Raw genomic sequence first — 20,682 nt, forward strand, 5'->3', positions numbered from 1 at the left:
ACCCGAATTGAAATATTGTTTCGTCGTTCGGATCACAGTTTCGAGATAAGTTTTACATCAGTCGACCCGTATACTTCTTCAAATTAAAAGTCCTAAAATCGGTTTGAAACTCGGAAAAAAAACTTAACGACGTTAACTGCTTTTTAATGGATGTCCATTGAGACAAAAATAGTTGAAAGGTTGGACTATTGGTAGTGACTTTAAATTTGAGATTATTATCGGCCAATACACAAAATGTGGGGTTATTAGTTTCCAATTTGCCATTATTTATTTAGTTTTTAAATTTAGCTTGAGCCAAATAGATTAGATGGATTATGGATAAAAAACGTTTGGGTTCAAAATATTTAATATGATTAAGATTTATACCTATTTTATAATTTTTTAAAAATATATACATAGTATATATGAAAAAAATTTGGCCCCCATAATTTACGTGCCTCGGCCGACCGCCCGGTTTGCCCTACCCAAGGGCCGGCCATGTTCGCGGATCTAACAAAGATTTATTTCTTGCTTTCTTTTTGTTGACTAAATAAACTGTAAACTTCCGTTCCTAAAACAAAAGTAAATAATAGTAATATTACTAATTAAATTAAAAGTAAAAGAAATAATAGAAGGAGTTGAGTGGGAAGGAAATAACGAGGGTAACCAATTTGTCGTTATCGTTACAACAGCTTTATACTTGTTATTATATGTTGTGTGTGACAGATAACTACTCTTCTCTTCTCTTCTCTTCTCTTCTCTTCTCTCTTTCATTTTCATTTCTCTTTAATTTGTAGGGTTTTCAACAGCTGATCGCTTGTTTGTTTGTTTGTTTGTGTCGACATTATTACTTATGCATCTCATCTAATTTCTTACTTGCACTTGTTAGGGCAAGCAACTCTCATTTTCTCTAATTATCAATTTCATACTATTTGCTGTCAAATACGATTATTCAACTCTGTGTGTGACTGATTATTCTGTACAAATTTTTAATGTTTTCGGTTTATTTTATTTATTTATTGTTTTTGTTTAGAAATGTGAGAGTATAAAGCATGACATTTATTATTATTATTATTATTATTAATGTAATCTTGTTCTGTATGTTATTAGATTCTTCGAATATAGTATATATTATTATAATATATATATATATATGTTAGAGATTAGATAGCATTTAATATTATTTAACCTTTTCTTTTCTTTTCTTTTCTTCATCTTCTGGTTCTGTTTTGGATTATTCATGGATGGATGCCAATCAATTGCTTATTTATGTTTTTTTTAACTAATTATGATATAGGTGTATGTATGCATGTATGTATCTCTTGTGGTTCATTAATCTTTAAAGATTACTATTACATACATTATTAGTATTAATTTCTTTTTTCTTTTCTTTCTGTTTTTTTTTTGAAAGGCACATTATTAGTATTAATGATTATGGATTTCACTGTATGATTTAGTAAGCTGTATGACTTTGTTAATCATAGCTATTATTGTTTAATGATTATCGATTATTAGTGTATGACCCGTATACCCAAAATAAGTTATTTTGTGGTTTGTTACTTTGTATATAAAGGGTTTCTACACCATTATACTTGATTCGGTTAAGCATGTGTTACTGTTACAATTTGTTATTCATGTTGAATGTTAGATTTTATGGTGGTTAAATTGGAGATTGTTGTTTGTTCTAGGAGTCATAATGATAAGGAAGAGGGCTAATAGTTCTAGTGAAGGTGAAAGCCCTGAGCGCCACGAGGCTGGTTCGGGTCATCACAGCGGTCATGGAGGGCGGCAGGGTGGCCATCATGGTGGACAAGGTGATTACCAGGATGGTTATCATGGCCGACAAGATGGTTATCATGGTAGACAGGGTGGTTCTCAAGGTGGGCTGGATGGTTATAGGGATCGTTATCGTGATAGACAAGGCAGTTATCAAGATGGTCAGGGTAGTTACCAGGGTGGTGGACTGCCACGAAGAAGAGGTCACAGGGATCAAAGGGGTGTAGACAATGGTGGTGGTAGTTCCCAGCGGTATCGTGGTGGATCTCCTGAACCGCCCCGGGAGAAAAGGAGTGAAGGTTCAAAGGGCCGGGAAAGCCGTGGGCCCCGGGAGGGTGGAAACGATGGTGGTGGTGATTCCCAGCGGTATCGTGGTGGATCTCCTGAACTGCCCCGGGAGAGAAGGAGTGAAGGTTCAAGGGGACGGGAAAGTCGTGGGTCCCGGGAGGGTGGTTATGAGCCACAAAGAAGAAGACACCGGGATGAAAGGGGTGGTGGAAGTGGGCGACATACTGATGGGGGTTCCCGTAGATCTCCTGAAAAACCTCGACAGAAACATCTAAGACAAACTGATCCACATCAGCATCGTGGTAGGCCCGAGCCTTCCAGATTGTCAAACCCTGACCTGCACCAAGCAACAAAGCCATCTCAACAGCCTGTGATTCATGAAGTGGAACAGTCTCAGCAGGTTTCTGTGAAACAACAAGAGCCCATTAAGGTTGCACTAGCTTCCAGCGAGTCGATGAGACCCCCGTTGCGTCCAGGATTGGGTCGCAGAGGGACCAGGTGCAACGTCAAGGCAAACCACTTTTTTGCTGAATTGCCTGATAAGGATTTATACCAATATGATGTGAGTTTTTTTTTATATAATTTTTTGTTGTTGCAAGTTTTATCCGTGTGTACAGCCACGGGCAGAGTAGAGCCGAGCCAGGATGGGCTCGGCTATTTATCTTAATGAGCAGTAGTGTTGAGCTCGAGCTCGACTCGTCAAAAGCTCGATCCACTAGTTTATTCATAACAAAAAAATTCTAGTAGATTTTTTTTATATTTTACACACACACACACACACACACACATAACTAAAAATAATATTTGCAACATATGCAATGCAGAATTTATAAACTAAAGAAATCATAATTAATAGTGTGTGTGTGTTTGTGTGTGTGTGTGTGTAGGATGAGTATCATTACAGAATATTAAAATTTGGGTTATAGTTTATAAAACTGAAAATAATAGTTACTCGTTTTCAGACTAAGCCAGCTCGGCTGGGCTCATTTACAGAGCCGATTTCGAGCAGGGTTTTTTTTTTCAAGACACGAGCTTTTTAAACCCCATTTGTGTAGTTCAGCTTTTATTCCGACACATGATTATTTCCCTTTTCTTTTGGTATAGGTGACAATCACTCCGGAGGTGACGAGCGTGAACCGTGCTGTAATGGCACAACTAGTGAAACTGTACAGGAGCTCTGATCTTGGGAAGAGGCTTCCCGTATATGATGGAAGCAGGAGTCTTTATACAGCGGGCCCTCTTCCCTTTATTTCCCAAGAGTTCAGAATCACTTTTCTAGAGGATGAAAACAGTTCACGCCGAACCAAGTATCTACATTTTTTTTAAATTTGTCATTTTTATTCACTTGAACATGTTTCTAAAAATCGTTTATGCAGGAAAGACAAACAATTCAAAGTCGTGATAAAACTGGCTTCACGTGCCAGTTTAAATCACTTTGAAATGTATTTAAGGGGACAGGTGTTAGACACCCCTCAAGACACGCTTCGGGTTCTGGATATTGTTTTACGGGAGTTGCCTACTAATCGGTAAAAAGATATAAATATTTGTTTGATAAGTTTAAATATCTGTAATGATATTAATTAGTTATCTATTCAATTATATGTAGGTATATACCTGTGGGTCGGTCGTTTTATTCTCCTCATTTGGGTCGTAAACAGTCACTCGGTGAGGGGTTGGAGAGTTGGCGTGGGTTCTATCAGAGCATGCGGCCTACACAGATGGGGTTGTCGTTAAACATCGGTTAGTTAATTTTTCTTAAGTGTAAAGCTAACAAAATAAGTTGTTTAAGTGATGTACGTGTTGGGCTGTAGATATGTCTTCAACTGTATTCATTGAGCCACTGCCTGTGATTGACTTTGTCAAAGAGCTTCTGAAAAAGGATGATTCAACTAGACCTTTATCTGATTATGAATGCGTGAAGGTTAGCCTTTTTTGAGCTGTTGTAGGTTTAGGGGTGCAAGCGAGCCCGTGTTCGCATAAGATCGAGAGCGGCTCGTTCTAACTTATGAGAGCTTGAGCTAGGCTCCTTTATTATTTTATTTATTATATACATATATAATGATTTTTATTAGTTTTTTATGTACATTAATTGTTATTTTAATGTATATTTATCATTATAATTATTATATATCAAATAATATGCATTTTTAGTTTATTTATATACATTTACATGCATCAAATGTGTTATTGGTTTATTTATATACCTTTAAAAACTCAAAATAGGTGGCATCAAATGTTTTATTAGTTTATTTATATACATTTATAATTATTTAATTATTATGTATGTTCATCATAATATGTACCATTTGATTATTTTTATCTCAATTTTAAATTTTAATAATAATAATTATGTAAATATGGACATAATATAATTAATAAAAAGTTATAAAAAAATAGGCTTGTGAGCTTACTCGACTACTCGAGATAACTGAAGCTCAGCTCTCTTATTAAATCATGCTTTTATAGAGCAATCATTGATTTATATTTGACATTGTTACGCTAACCAGATAAAAAAAGCACTTAAAGGAATCAAGGTTCAAGTTACTCATCGTGGAGACATGCGTCGGAAGTTCAACATATCTGGTTTAACATCTCAACCAACACAAGAGCTAAAGTGAGAACCTCAACTTAACTTGAACTTATATCATTTGTGCTGACTAAATCTTGACCTGCTTCATTTCCTTTATCGTGCATTAGGTTCCCGGTTGGTGAGAGAGGTGAGACGGTGTATTTGGTTGATTACTTTCGGGACACTTACGGGTTTTCCATCCAACATGTGCAATGGCCGTGTTTGCAAGTTGGGAATAACAAGCGGCAAAATTATTTGCCAATGGAGGTATGCAAGATTGTAGAGGGCCAGAGGTGTTCAAAGAGGCTAAATGAGAAACAAATTGCCGCCTTACTTAAGGTTACATGTCAGCGTCCTCATGATAGGGAGCACACTATTCTCAAGGTTCGCTTTTGTGTTTGATCAGTTGTTTTTGTTCTTTAAAGGGCAAATTGCATAAACTGGCTCTACTAGTTTTGGTCAAATAAAAGGACCTTAAAGTTTTCAATTTAAAGCATATGCAGCCTTGACATCAGGTTCATTTCATTTGATTTTGATATAAATTTTTGGCCAATTCTGTAAGTACAAATTTCGAAAAATTCAAATCGAACCGGCTGGTTTTACGGTTTGGTTTTGCGTTTTAGACAATAAAGAAAATGAACCTTTTTTTTGGTTAAAGTTTAAATTAATGATAAAGGTTGTTCATGAATATAATATGTAATTATGTATACATAACTGTATATTCCTAAATAAAGAAAAATAATAAATATTAAACGGCCGGTTCGGTACCCAACCAAGAACCAACCCAGCGTTTTCACGGTTTTACGGTTCGGTTTTGCTGGTTTTGTGTTTTGGATAAACTATATTTAAAAAAAATATAGTTTTGTGTTAAATATAAAAAATATGATAAAGATTGTTCATGAATATAATTTATATGCATAACTTTATATTCCTAAAACAAACAAACAACAACAACAGCAATAAATTTTAAATGGCCGGTTCAGTTTACTCAGCTGGTTTCATGTTCAAAATCGTAATCCGAACCGTAAATGTCAAACCCTTAAAACTGAACCATGAACCGGAACACACATATTCCAAACTGGTCAAACCAACCAATTTTCATTGGTTTGGGCCGCTTGGTCGGTTTCGGCGGTTCATGAGCACCCGTATGTAATGCTATCTACTTGACCAACCCATCCGGCCATGTAAAAAAGTCAACACCGTTAAATGGTTTGCGGGTTGTGCTCATTGGGATTCTTAATTTTACTTGTTTGTGCAGACTGTGAGAGAAAATGCTTATGACCAGGATCCTTATGCTAAAGAGTTTGGGATAAAAATTAGCACCGAACCAGCCTCGGTTGAAGCCCGAATATTGCCTCCTCCACTGGTAAGTGAGCGGTTTCTGACCTGCTAATTGCTCTGCACCTTTTCTAACTGTTTTCTATCTTTGATTTTGATAGCTTAAATATCATGAAACGGGTCGTGAACGGGACTGTTTGCCTCAAGTTGGCCAATGGAGCATGATGAACAAGGTAGTTAGTCCTCTATTGTTAGGGGTGTGAATGGGTCTGTTTGGGACAGTATGGGCTCAAACCGGACGAAAACCGAATTGGTTATTGAAACCGTTCTGTTTTGGTTTTACTATTTTGGCTTGAAATTTATGGCCCAAAAAATTGAATTTGGTCAACCATTCTATTTCAGTTATAGCATTGGGCTTAAATGTCTTGGGCTGAAATAATTGGCCCAATATATTGAATTTGGCCTTGAAACTTTTCAAAACACTCTATTTCCATTTTTATCAACTGGGCTTAAAAAATTTGGGCTGAAATAATTGGGCCAAAATAATAAATTTGGGCTTAAAGCTTTTAAAAATCGTTCTGGTTTAGTTTCTTCGGTTTACTACTTTACCATTTGGCTTACTGAGTTTGGTCCCAAAAAAATGGCCCAAAATAATGAATTTGGGCAAGCAACTTTTGAAACCGTTTTGGTTTGATTTTACCAATTGCGCTTACAACTTACAAGTATTGGGCTGAAAGCCTGAAATAATTTGCCCAAAACAAGGAATTTGGGCTTCAAACTTTTAAAAACTCCTTTGTTTTGGTTTTACGATCTGGGCTTAAAAATTTTGGGCTGAAAAAGTTGGCCCAAAATAATGAATTTGGGCTTGAAACTTTTGAAAATCATTTTGTTTCAGTTTTTTTTGGTTTTACCATTTAGGCTTGAAAATGTTGGACAGGAAAAATAGATCGAAAATAATGACTTTGGGCCTAAATTCTTTTGTTTTGTTATTTTTTTCCGGCTACACAATTTATTAATTTCTTATAAGTTACTTGAAATTGCTTTTTCTTTTTTTCTTTTTTTTTCATTTTTGGTTGATTGTAAAACCAAAACCGAACCAAAAGATCGGTTTAAAGAAAAACATAAAACCAAACCATTGGTTTTTCTTCTGTATGGTTATTTCGGTTTCATACGCACCCCTTACCTATTATATAGTTTGCTTCTGCAGATGTAAACGTTTTTTTTTGTTATTTTATTCTTTAAACATCCACAACTGATCTCTGTTATCAGAGATTCATAAAGATAATGCTGTTAGATTATGATATTTGTGACAGAAACTGGTGAATGGTGGAATGGTCGCTAACTGGATCTGCATAAACTTTGAGCGTAGTGTTCAAGATAATATGGCTCGTAATTTTTGTTCAGAGATTTCACGAATGTGCAATACTTGTGGCATGGTATTGTCAACAACACTCTTTTGTCTATTTAAAAAAAGCATTTGCAAGTCAAATGTCTGTTGACCATTGACCTTCTTTCATTGCTTTGCTTTTGCAGGACTTCAATCCTGAGCCTGTGCTCCCTGTACTTAGTGGTCGTCCTGATCAGTTTGAGAGAGTCTTACAGGCTCAGTTTCAAGATGCCATGGTTAAACTTCAGCCCCGCAAAAAGGAGCTTGATTTGATACTTTTCATTCTACCCAACAACAATGGCTCACTTTATGGTATTAAGTTTTGACCCGCTTGATTAGTATTTGTTTACTATTATATCGGAATTCGAGGTGGCAAAACGCCTGTCAAATCGGTAATTCTTAATACGGGTCAGGTGGGGCCGAAAGGCAAAAACATTTTTTTTGTCTAAAATATATATATTTTCGTAAAATTTAAAATTACATTATATCAGTAATAGATAGGTTTTATGCATTAAAAAAGACACTTGACCCATTTTCTTACAAGCTAATTAAGGAGCTTTTAGGTAGATTTCGACCGAATAAGTTTTTAAAATTTTTTCGGTTAGTTGTTCGCCGGTTAGGTTTGAAGATTTTTTCAGCCATAACCGAAAAATGAACCGAATTTAGGTAGTTCACCAAACCAAAAACCAAATTCGAGCATGGTTCAGTTTTCGGTTTTGACCTAATAAACCGAATTATTTTTTTTAGCTTCTTGTTCCCATTATTTATTACTCGAACTCAGATTTTTGGAATTGAAACTCAATTCGGCATTGGTTTTTAAGCGGTTTCTTTTTGGCTTAATTGGTATACTGATTTTTATTTTTGCACAGGCGACTTGAAAAAGATATGTGAGACTGATCTTGGCATCGTTTCACAATGTTGTTTAACAAAAAATGTGTTTAGGCTGACTAAGCAATACCTTTCCAATATTGTATTAAAAATAAACGTTAAGGTCGGTGGAAGGAACACCGTTCTTGTTGATGCAGTATCAGGACACATTCCTAACATCACTGATGTTCCGACCATCATATTTGGTGCTGATGTCACCCATCCTCAATCCCGAGATGATTCAAGCCCCTCCATTGCAGCTGTAAGTTTTTATAATCTGTTATTGGCCTTCTTTTCTTTTAGCTCTTCTTAGTTATCATTATGGTTTATTATCACTAGTTTATTTGTCTTTATTCCATGGGCCTGTTATAGGTATTGGTTTGTTTCCTATATATTGAGGGTTCCCTTTCATTGTATGGAGAGGTGATGACCCGGATGGTCCTGTGATAGTCCATATTGCAAGAAGATAGTGGTGTTGGGGCCCACAAGTTCTAAATAAATATGTGTAATATAGAAAGAGGTGGGTCCCACATATTTTTTAATCTTTTTAACTTTTTATCTTTTAGCAGTAAGGGAATTTTAGTCGTTTCACATGCACTTAAATAGAAAAACTAGCGCCCATCCAATACAAGAACCATCCGTGTTCGAAATAGTTGAACTATATATGTGGTTTTTCAAACTTAAGGACCAAACGTGCAGTATGGACGTACTACAATGACCATCCGTGTAATTAACGCTTATATAAATAGTCAGATATATTATTATTCCAGTCTGAAGTTATAGTGATGGATTATTTGAATGAAATGTAGGTTGTGGCTTCTAACGATTGGCCTGAGATTACCAAATACGTGGGATTGGTTTGTGCACAAAATCCCTGTCAAGAACTCATTGAAGATCTTTATAAGGAATCATGTGATCCTGATGGAAGTAAAGTGTGTGGTGGCATGATCAAGTATGCTCTAGTTACTCTGTGTTCGGTTTTAATCTTTAAATTTAAATAAATAAATAGTTAGTATTTAATGTGATTACAACTGCAATCAAGGGGCTAGAAGTAAGGGGGTGCTAACGAGTCGACCCGAGCTCGACTAGGCTCTAGCACGGTTTATTTAACTTACCAGAGCTCGAGCTCGGGTCGTTTTGGGCTCTATGTCTAAACTCTAAAGTTCCAGCGTGGCTCATGAGTAATTTTCCAAGCTTGAGCTCGGCTCATTTATTATCTATTAATTAATTATATTCATTTATAAATTTTTATATGCATATTTTTCAATTATGATTTGTAAATATAACAATATATATTATTAGTTATTTTTTATTCCAATTTTTACATAATTATAATACTGGTTATTTAAATATATATTTAATATATTAAATAAATTTATATAAATAATAGGCTTGTGAGCCAGCTCAAGCTTGATGACTGAAGCCCGGGCCCGGTCTCGTTTATTAAACAAGGTTATTTTGAGGCTTGAGATCGGGCTCAAGCCGTTTTAGTTGTAAACGAGTCAAATGGGTTGTAATCAAGTTGTAAACGGGTCGACTGGTCAACCATTTTAGTTGGTTGACAGGTGGGCCCGAACATTACCTGTTTATTAACAGGCTAGATTGACTACCCAACCTCTGATGAACACAATGTCTGATATGAGTTTGGTTATGCACAAAAAATAGGGAACTTCTGCTAGCGTTCTGGAGAGCGACAGGGCAAAAACCAGAGCGTATCATCTTCTATAGGTATTTATTGTTTTTTATTTTTCTTCATTCCAAATATATTTACTCGTCTTTCTATTGTACATTTGATTATAAAGGGACGGTGTGAGTGAAGGCCAGTTCTACCAAGTTCTGCTTTATGAGCTTGATGCAATCCGTAAGGTAATTCTCTAATTTTTTTCTTGTTTTTCATCTTCATGGGCGGGTCTTAACAAATTGGTTAATTTTTGGTATGGGTATGGTTGACACAAAACACCCTTTTGTCTATTTTAAAAAAATGGTATAAATAATTAGTATGGCAGATTTGATTACAAAAGTCATTATTTCAATGGTAATGTACTTTTCTAAATGAAGAATGTTTAACGAGAGTGGGAAAATATTTGAATGAATAACATAGGAGGGAGAACCCTCCATATATACAAGAAGAACGCTGAAGACATTTATACACGGGTGACGGACACCCATGAGCCATAAACTAATAAACAAGCAATAGACTAAATATACAACTAACTATGTGATTTTCTTTTAAGCTTATTTTATTTATTTATTTTTACTTTTTACCGAATTGTGTCAGGCTTGTGCATCGTTGGAGCCAGATTATCAGCCTCCAGTGACATTTGTTGTGGTTCAAAAACGCCATCATACCCGATTATTTCCAGACAACCCCCGTGACCGTAGTTCTGTTGACAGGAGTGGAAATATAATGCCCGGTATGCTATTAAGTATTGACCTTTCAACTCTATTTAATATCTCTCATTTTTCTCTTATCTATTTAGTTACAAATTTATTTTTTCCATGTTGGAATCACGCTACAGGCACTGTTGTTGATTCAAAGATTTGCCATCCTACCGAGTTTGATTTTTATTTGTGTAGTCATGCTGGAATTCAGGTAAATCATATATACACATATATTATTGAAATATTTCTTTAGTGTTTAGAATTTAAATATTAACATTGGTAAACAGGGTACAAGCCGCCCAGCCCTTTACCATGTATTGTGGGATGACAACAAGTTTTCAGCTGATGACTTGCAATCACTCACGAATAATCTTTGCTATACGTATGCTCGTTTATCTTTTGTTCCCCGATGTTTTTAATTTATTTAGTGTTTCTGTTTATTTTACTTATATATATTCTTTTTTGTTCTTAACTTTGACAGATATGCTAGGTGCACAAGATCGGTTTCCATTGGTGAGTTTTGTTGTTATCCTTGCATATAGTTTCTACTAATGGTGGCATAACAGGCTGGTTGGGTAATGAGTCAAAATGATCAACCCGGCCCACATGAAGTTCTGTAAATAATATTATAGTTTGGATGTGTTTTATTAATAAAACTTTAGTTTGGTCAAATGGTCAACCCGAGGTTTATTAGTCTCACGAGCTTAAACGAGCCTATTATTTCTATTAATATAGTTTAATTTATATAATCACATAATAAAAAACTAAATAATATAAATTTTGTTATACATAGTTATATATGAAAAAGAATGAAATAAAATACATAGTTTTTTATACTTAAGCACTTATTAAATAATAAATGAGCAGAAATTGAGCTTTAGACATAAAGCTCGAAAAGAGCTGGGCTCAAGCTTGTTAAATTGTTCATGAGCTCGAGTTGACGGCATAGAGCTCAAAACGATCCGGGCTTGAGCTCGAGTAGTCATCTTCATTATGGGTAACACGTTATTTACTGATATGCAGTACCACCGGCATACTATGCTCATTTGGCTGCTTTCCGAGCCCGGTTTTATTTGGAGTCAGGGACATCTGACTGTGGGTCTGTGGTCAGTAGTCGGGACATGGATGGTAGAAGCTCGCGTGGGCCCTCTTCATGCGCATCCGTTAGGCCTCTCCCGGACCTCAAGGAGAGTGTGAAACGGGTTATGTTCTATGTCTGAAATGGCATGTTGTGATGTTATGAACAAATTACTATTTCTGTTGTGGTTTTAGTTATGTTGTGATGCTACGAACAAATTACTGTTACTGTTGTTTTAGTTATGAAGTGATGTTTTGTTGAATGGATTATAACCATGTTTTATAGTCTATCGGCTTTGGTTGATTTAGTTATTGGATCTAGGCCTGTAAACGAACCGAACGTTCGGTGAACTATTCATGAACCGTTCAGCGGGAAGTTCGTTTATGTTCGTTTATTTATTACACGAACAAACATGAACACATGTTCCATCCGTTCATTATGTTCATGAACGTTCGTTTATGTTCGTTTATTTATGTTCGTTTATGTCTGTTTATTTAGGTTCGTTTATGTATTAATAGAAAATAATTAAATATTATCTAGATAGGTTATCTGCTTAAAGGTTTCATATTTGTTAATTTGTGTTCATTTAAGTGTTTTTATTTAAGTTAGTTTATGTTTGTTTGTATTCATTTACATTTGCTCATGTATGTTTGTTTATCTTTGTTCAGTTATGTTCGTTTAGATTTTAAACAAACGAACACAAATGTCCCTTTTTAAATAAACGAACATGAACATAAATATTTGTTTGATTAAGTGTTTGTGTTCTTTTAAAGTTAAATGAACGAACACGAACATGCCGTTGTTCGTGTCCATTCGATTCGTTTGTAGGCTTTCATTATTCACATTGATGAATACATCGGTATCAATCCCTAGGCTCTGCCGATTTTATTTATGTTCGTTTGTGTTTGTGAACACATGAATTTCCTTAATGAACGAACATGAACATAAAATCTCGTTCGGTAAGTGTTCGTGAACCGTTCGTGAACACATTATTTTCTTAACGAACGAACATGAACAAGGCCTTGTTCGTGTTCATTCGATTCGTTTACAGCCCTAATTGAATCGGTTTGGGTTAATTCAGTTATTCGAACAGGTGGTTTGGTTATTTGGTTTGATTTTCTCTATTATGGATCGATTATTTGGTTTCCTGGTCACCTTGCTGAAAAGTATTAAAAAAAATTATTATTATTATTAAACTTATTGTGTGTATTATTTCTAAGGGATGCCATTTGTATAAAGTTATCTTGACAAGTTTTTTATACAGTCATACAATCTGCAATGATATAGATGGTAGTAGAGTATTATTATTCATTAAACTCTAAATTATAGATATAGATGGTGATAGAGAACCTAATATAGATGCAAAATATAAGAAAAACAGTATATTTTAGAGAGAGATATGTATAGAGAAATTGATGTGAACGCTCCCAGTATTTGTATCGTGTATAACCTAATATTTGTGTATAAAGTAATTTAAAGATCCATATTTTATGCTTTTTTAGAAAATGTATTGCTTTAGCTATTTTGTTGATTAAGAAAATGTATTCTTTATCAAATAATATAATTGCAACACCATAATGGTGCGTATAACGTTCTAGGTTTGATAAGTTTGATTCAGTTTCTAATTAATGTACTCTTTATTATGACGATACATCTAACTTTTCACATAATGTAGCAATGAGTTTCGAGAACTATCATATTAACGAGTTTCGGTCGACTAGTGAGCATGCCTATTGTTGTAAATGTGGATTAAACGGATTCTATAGTCCTAATAAAATTCATTTATATTTTATGCAACCTATATATAGTTATACATATACATACAGCATGTATGTATACATGTGCTTTTTAGGCATTACTTGTTTTTCATTATTATTTTATCTATATATACATAAAACACATGTTGTTCTCTTTGTTCAATTCTTTCCCATTTCTTTTATTGTAACCTAAACCACAAGTTTCTGCATGTATAATAACATATATAAAACACAAGCACACATGGTGGCCCACACAACAAAAGTTCCAATCACGATTCATTACATCATAATCCCTTGCTACACACGTTTGTCCAAGAATCTAGTAAAGAACATTAAAGTGAACTAAAGAGAGAGAGAGATTCAAAGACATGCAACTTTGAACCTGTAAGACTGACAAACACATATAGAAAACTAATATATATCTGTGATCATATCACTCACTAGTTGTACTAATTAATATCAGAGATTTCTAAAATGGCACCGGTTGGACTACCTCCTGGTTTCCGGTTCCACCCGACCGATGAAGAGCTTGTGAATTATTATCTTAAAAGAAAGGTTCATGGCCAAGAGATTGAACTTGACATCATCCCTGAAGTTGATCTCTATAAATGTGAGCCATGGGAGTTAGCAGGTTTCTTTCTTTATCTTCACTTATGAATTTATTTATTGATATGGATAATTAATATATACATATGTATTATTTGTTAATGTTATTGATATATTGTATTATCTATATTTATAAATATTATTGTTATGGATGATGACATTCTGAATTTATTTATAAAATATTTTTTTTATATAGTTGATCAGTATATTGATACATATTAATTGATATATATGTATATATTATTTAATTTATTATTTATATTATTGCTATAATATTCTATTCATTATACATTTATAAATATTATTGTTATGGGTGATGGACCATTTTGAATTTATTTATAAACATTATTGTTGTGGGTGATTAATATATTGATTTTTTATAAACATTATTATTATGGATGATTAATATGTGTATACATTTTGATGGGCAGAGAAATCATTTTTACCGAGTCGGGATCCAGAATGGTACTTTTTCGGGCCACGGGACCGAAAATATCCAAACGGGTTTAGAACGAACCGAGCCACGAGGGCTGGATACTGGAAATCAACGGGTAAAGATCGGAAAGTGATGAGTCAAGGTTCGAACCATGGTGCCATTGGAATGAAGAAGACATTGGTGTATTATCGGGGCCGGGCTCCTCAAGGTATTAGGACTGATTGGGTCATGCATGAGTATCGACTCGATGATAAAGATTGTCAAGACACGTTTGGTATCCAGGTATGTCTCTAGTCATGTTACTACAATTAAATTAACTTGTACGTATATAAAAAAATCAGTTTTAAGCACAAGAACCAAATGGCATTCATGTGCTACATAATCATATTATTATGTGACATGTGTTATAGTTCAATGCTTTTCATAATTCTTTAACTAAAAGTGATTATGTATTGTGCGGATGGTGAGGGTTGTCTAATACATAATGAGTTTTACGGTGAGAACCATATAAATACATGTAACCAATGATTTGATTTTGAAAGATATGGTTGCTATGCAACTGAATATCAAGTGTAAATGTTTATACGGTTTTGGTCTTAAATTAGATGTTGTATAGAAGCTAAAACAGATTACTTTAGAATACTATACATTGCAAGAATAGGTCGAACAAAGCAGTGTTATTCATCTTTTAACTTAAAAATTTTTATACAAACTAATTAGTTTGATTATTCGTTACCTACACATGTAAATGTATAAAGTTAAAAGTTAATTTAATATTTCTAGCATACACAATAATAAAAAAATCAAATTGCTCACATTTGTTATAGAAAATATTAAAAATATATTGTTATTGCCGGTAAATATATACATAAGAAAAATTGAAATGTGTCACATACATATATTCGTTACTTGTGGTGACAATGAATCAAACATATCCTCGATTGCAAAGCAAAGTCTTGATTTACTTTTTGTCTTTTACTCTAATCGGACAAAAGTATCTTCTCCCATCCCAATAATATATATAACCAAAAGTATTTATTTACCCTTTTCCTTTATATATATAATAGGTTTTATCCCCCATATTACGGAGTTATATTTTACATTATTCGTTTTTAATATATATATATATATATATATATATATATATGTATATTTAGATTTTAATTTTATTTATTATAAAAAAGTTAATAATTAATATACTTGAGGTTTGATAATGAAATGGTTTCACAACTAAATGATATGTTATAATCCGGTTTAAAAGGTATCTGGGTTTGGTGATACCCATTACCCGTTTATTATCTTTATTATAAAATTTTTTCTTAATTTTAAATAATATGTTCTTTTAAATAAAATAGGATATTAATTTTTAGTATATCCCTATTTTATAGGATTTTCATATCAAATATTTGATTAGATTAATTTTTAATATAATGAGATGTTATAACTCGTTTAAGAGCTATCTGGGTTTGGTGAGACCTTTACCTGTGAATTCGGGTTAAATGCATGAGAAGACTTCATTTACAAATAAAGCAATATGATAGCTTGAGAGAATGGTTGTTTTACATTTTTCGTTTTTAATATTTATTTTTGGATTTTAATTTTCTTTATTGTAAGAAAGTTAATAATATACTTAGGGTTTGATGATGAAAAGGTTTCATAAATAAATGATATATTATAGCGCGTTTAAAAGTTATCTGGATTTGGTGACCCATGAACAGTTTATGTTTTTTAATATAAAATTGTTTATTAATTATAAATAATATCCTTTTCTTTTTAAATTGGATATTAAATTTTAGTATATCCCTATTTTATAGGATTTTCATATCAAATAATTGGTAAGATTAATTTTTAATGAGATGTTATAACCCGTTTAAGAGTTATCTGGTTTTGGTAAGACCCATACCCATGAATTTGGGTTAAATCAATGAGAGGCCTCCATTTAAAAATTAAGAAATCTGGTGGCTTCTATAAAAGGGGGGAGCAACCACATCGCGACACGTAGGATTTTAAGGTTTTCGTTTATATATATTATAGATTATAGATAGATGAGTTTATTTAGAATTATTAAGTATATATACATTAACAAGTTAGTACTTTATACGTTTATTTAAACTAATAGATCTTGTTGTAAATATAACCAGGACTCCTATGCATTGTGTCGCGTTTTCAAGAAGAACGGTGTGTGTGTAGAGTTTCAAGAAAACGTGCCTACAAGCATGTCAATATCACAGTATTCTCCGACAATAACAAACGACTATGAAACAATGTCACCCGATGTTCCTATGGCTTCATCATCGTGTGTGGAAGAAGATGACAAAGATGATTCTTGGATGCAATTCATCACGGATGATCCATGGTGTTCTCAGGATAGTCCGCAAGCAACGTTAACAAACTAAAGTCGAAAGGAAAACATTTATAACAAATAATATATAAGAAGAAAACATACTTGTTTGACTCATTATACCTTTTTTTTTTCGATTGGTAATTATACATTGTTTTGATGAACTACTTTGATAATTATAGCTCATTGAAGTATAGGTGATCAAATTGGGTTGGTCAAAGGAACCGGAACCGGTTCAGAACCGGTTCCATTAGTCAACATCACTGTTTAAACCGGTTCTATGGTCGAACCGGTTCCCCAACCCTCGGACCCGGAACCGGTGGAACCGGTTCTGACCGGTTCCTAAACCGGTTCTTACACTGTAACCGGTTCCAACCGGTTACAGTGTAAAATATTACTTTTTTTTTCGTTTTTCGTTTCCGCTGCTTGTGTAGGTGATGATTTGTGTTCTTCTGATTTCTGAAGAGGCTCATGCTACTTTTGTTGTTCACCCACAGAGCAATGGTAAACAACATATTGAACTTAATGCTATGAGTGTCAGCGTGTTTGAATTGATTAGTCTGTATCGTGTATCGTGTAATGGTGAACTTAAATCTGTATCGTGTTACATTTGTTGAGTTTGCTATGTATTATAGTCTTTTGGCTTACGCAAGTCAAATGCTGAATTATAATCAAGAGCGGTGTTATACGATTCGTATTTGTATAACATGTTAAATAAAAAAAACAATTAACATAAAATTCATTTTATTTACTTTAAGAAGTTCAAAAAAAAAAGGTTACATGTTTTAAAATATTCAAAAACAAACTAACAAAACATTAAACTTATAAATATAAAGTTGTGACATATTATTTCTAGAAAAGCCTTCTTGTTCGTCGTAATTATTGAGTGGCGACTTATTCATCAGAATTACTTGTAGAAACGCCTTCTTGTTCGTCGTGCACTCGAACATCAAGTGGTGTTTCGTCTTCCAGAGTGGTTACGTGTTGAACACGATCGATTGAGTCCAAGTGATCCTTCAAGCAAATGCACATCTCCACCGACTACGAATTCAGTCTTGTTCTTCTCACCGATATTACCCTGCCACTAAGAGAAAAAGCAGATTCCGAAGCTACCGTAGAAGCTTGGGCGGTTAGTAAATCACGGGCCATGGTGGCAAGAATCGGAAACTCGGTTTCCTTTACCTTCCACCAAGCCAAAACATCAAAAGTGCCATATTCCTCTTCGGATAAACCGGTAGAGAAATCATATGCACTATACCTTCCTAGTTCGCTTGAAGGGGTGTTACCCCTTTGTTTTTTAGCCGTTACGTTGCGAACGGTGTTCATAAGGCTAATCATGGGGTCTCGTACTCTAGTAGCACTTGAACTTGATGAAGACCCCCCCGGCGTAGGCATGTGTATGTTTGACCCATATTTATTTATATAAAAGTCATACATAAATTTAAAATTCAAGTTAAAATCATTTTGTGCCTCTGTTGAAAAGTTTGGGTCAACTTCATGCATATCTAAGGCTGAAAAAATTTCGTCTATCACATTCTACCCCCGTAACATTTAACATTGGGTTTAAAGCGGCGGCGCAAGTAAAAATCGGTGGCAATTCAAGAAAGTATTTTTTTAATTTAAACTTCATTGGTAATATGATGTTTGAAAACATTGGACTTTTATTTTCAAATTCTTTAAGATTGTTAACGATTAAAAATAACTCCGAAAGAACCAACGGACTTGTCGGATAATACGTTCCCGATAGTTTCGTAGTTGATGTTTTAAAAACTTCAAGAAAAGTCGATAAGTCATTGATAATTTCCCATTTCTCATTTGAAAAGGGGATTGCCAAATCATTCTCGGCAAGACTAGAATGAAACATTTGTAAAGTTTCTCTTTGTTTCAAAGCACTTTGAAACATTATGCAAGTGGAATTCCATCGATGAGGTACATCCCAATTAGCTCCCAAAGCTTTTCTTCCCGTATCTTTACAAAATTTTCTATAATCCATTTGTCTTTTTTTACTTTTCTTAAAAACTTCATGTAGCATTACTCTAAAATCGTTTATAACCGATGTAACCTCATCCGAAGCAAGTCCGTCTTGCACGATTAAATTAATGATATGTGCAACACACCTTGAGTGAAAAAATACACCATTGCAAATCGGCGTATATTTTAATTTTAATTTATCAACCGCCGATGTATTATTCGACGCGTTATCAAATGCAATTGAAAATATTTTATTTTCTAGTTTATAAGTTTTTATAACATAATCTAAAATTTCAAACAAATTATCTCCCGTATGTGGATACTCAAAGAGTTCGAAAGCAATGGTGCGTTTCATCATTTCCCACGATGACGGGTCTACCCAATGAGCGGTGACACAAAGATAAGATTCGGGTAGACCATGTGGAGCCGACCAAACATCACTAGTTAAGTTTATTCCCGTATTTATATTTTCAAAATATGCAATTAGTACCTCTTTGGCCTTCTTCCACAATTTTAAACAATAACGTTTAAGAGTATGACGACTTACGTGAGTGTATTGTGGTTGAAGCGTATCTCGAATCATGGCGGTTAAGCGAGGGTTGTCGAAGTGGCTAAACGGCAAAGCTTCTTGAATCACAAACTTCGCCATACGATCTTGAACTCGATCAATTTGGTATGTAAATATTCCGCCTTCACTATCCATTTGCGTTTGTTGCGACTCGACGTTCTGTTTCAACGCCCTGCAATACGGTCTTTCGATGTGTTTCTTCAAATTTGAATTCGAAAGTGGGTTTAAATAAATCCCACAAAACTTGCACCGAGCCTTCAATGAATGGTCACTCAATTCAACCAAATCCCAATTGCACCAAATCTCTTGATTACGATTATGAGGTACAATACGAACGAAACTTGGTCTGGCGGTGGAACCTTGACCAACCGATGATTGTGAGGCAGCCATAACAACAAATATGAATATAGAAGAAGAGAAAACAAGAGATTAGAGAACTCAGAACGTTGTAATAGCGTTTTTTTGTATTTTTTTGCGTTCGGGTTTGCGTTTTGAGTGTTGTGATTAACCCATTACACCAAATACCTATTTATACTAGTAGTGGGGTGTTTGGGGAGCCAAAAAACGGCCATTTTTGACCCCAACGGTCAAAAAACGGCCATAAAACCGTTTCCCAATGGCTAGAACTACTCCAACGGCTAGAACCGGTTCCGAACCGGTTCCGGTCGAACCGGTTCCAGAACCGGTTCGGTTCCGGTTCCTACCCGGTCCACCTCCAAAAATGTCAAACCGGTCCCGGATCGTCGGGTTGAAACGGAACCGAACCGGTTCCTACGAAAAACGGGTAGGAACCGGTTTTGTTGTCCACCTCTTGATTGAAGTGTTAAATTGTTGGTGTAATATTTTCTTCGTTTGTTTAATGTTATTATTGTGTTTAAACCAAACGTTACTATACAGCAAAAATATGGCAAAATTCGATTATGTGTGTTGTACGTCGTATATACATACATGTATGTCATATACTCTTGTGTTTACTCGATCATATAAACATACGAAGACAACTTAAGCGGTGATATAAAAGTGTAAGGGTATATAAGGAAAAGGTAAACGACCGTATAAAAGTGCAAGGGCATATGAACTGAAACGACGCATGTGATTCAACGAGAGAAAATTGTTGTTCGTCAAGATATTTGAAACTATTACAATGTTTATCACCTTGTGAATCACTATCTTGATGAACATAAGTATGCATCAGACTTGATAAGTCCCTTATTATATTTGATTCAAACTCATTTTCACTAGCCACCCAAGTCGCACATCTAGTGCGAGTGTGCGACTAAACTCGAGCAGGTGAACAGACTAACACAAACTAATTGAAGTTCAAAAATTGCATTCATAACAATTGCACATCAAACATTCCAAAAGAAAGATAACATAAAAAAATCTCATAGCTTCCCTA

General features: G+C 34.4%; 2 protein-coding genes across 2 annotated transcripts; both read left to right on the forward strand.

Moving 5' to 3' along the window:
* The first annotated feature begins 1,675 nt into the window (after nucleotides 1-1,675).
* Nucleotides 1,676-11,765, forward strand: LOC143549970 (protein argonaute 1-like). The gene is made up of 20 exons (XM_077040728.1): nucleotides 1,676-2,605; nucleotides 3,148-3,350; nucleotides 3,420-3,569; nucleotides 3,650-3,783; nucleotides 3,855-3,964; nucleotides 4,551-4,657; nucleotides 4,741-4,996; nucleotides 5,871-5,978; nucleotides 6,052-6,123; nucleotides 7,204-7,326; nucleotides 7,424-7,589; nucleotides 8,147-8,406; nucleotides 8,954-9,096; nucleotides 9,810-9,872; nucleotides 9,947-10,010; nucleotides 10,423-10,558; nucleotides 10,664-10,737; nucleotides 10,814-10,908; nucleotides 11,008-11,039; nucleotides 11,550-11,765. Exons 1-20 carry the CDS (start codon nucleotides 1,676-1,678, stop codon nucleotides 11,744-11,746), a joined length of 3,423 nt encoding a protein of 1,140 aa, XP_076896843.1. The 3' UTR covers nucleotides 11,747-11,765.
* A 1,708-nt stretch (nucleotides 11,766-13,473) lies between these two features.
* LOC143549965 (NAC domain-containing protein 54-like) lies at nucleotides 13,474-14,731 on the forward strand. Its single transcript, XM_077040723.1, has 2 exons — nucleotides 13,474-13,992; nucleotides 14,399-14,731. Exons 1-2 carry the CDS (start codon nucleotides 13,836-13,838, stop codon nucleotides 14,695-14,697), a joined length of 456 nt encoding a protein of 151 aa, XP_076896838.1. The 5' UTR covers nucleotides 13,474-13,835; the 3' UTR covers nucleotides 14,698-14,731.
* Nucleotides 14,732-20,682: the final 5,951 nt, after the last annotated feature.

The sequence above is a fragment of the Bidens hawaiensis genome, unplaced genomic scaffold, assembly GCF_021521415.1.
Source record: "Bidens hawaiensis isolate Kalapana, Puna unplaced genomic scaffold, B.hawaiensis_p1.1 tig00015877_1, whole genome shotgun sequence".
Classification (NCBI taxonomy): Eukaryota; Viridiplantae; Streptophyta; class Magnoliopsida; order Asterales; family Asteraceae; genus Bidens; species Bidens hawaiensis.

Excerpts from the sequence above, each read along its gene's own strand:
- LOC143549970 (XM_077040728.1), top strand. The coding sequence starts at position 1,676 with ATGATAAGGAAGAGGGCTAATAGTTCTAGTGAAGGTGAAAGCCCTGAG. Across the intron at positions 6,124-7,203 it reads AATGGAGCATGATGAACAAG|AAACTGGTGAATGGTGGAAT; the intron begins GTAGTTAGTCCT and ends TATTTGTGACAG. Across the intron at positions 7,327-7,423 it reads TGTGCAATACTTGTGGCATG|GACTTCAATCCTGAGCCTGT; the intron begins GTATTGTCAACA and ends TTGCTTTTGCAG.
- LOC143549965 (XM_077040723.1), top strand. The coding sequence starts at position 13,836 with ATGGCACCGGTTGGACTACCTCCTGGTTTCCGGTTCCACCCGACCGAT. Across the intron at positions 13,993-14,398 it reads TGAGCCATGGGAGTTAGCAG|AGAAATCATTTTTACCGAGT; the intron begins GTTTCTTTCTTT and ends TTTGATGGGCAG.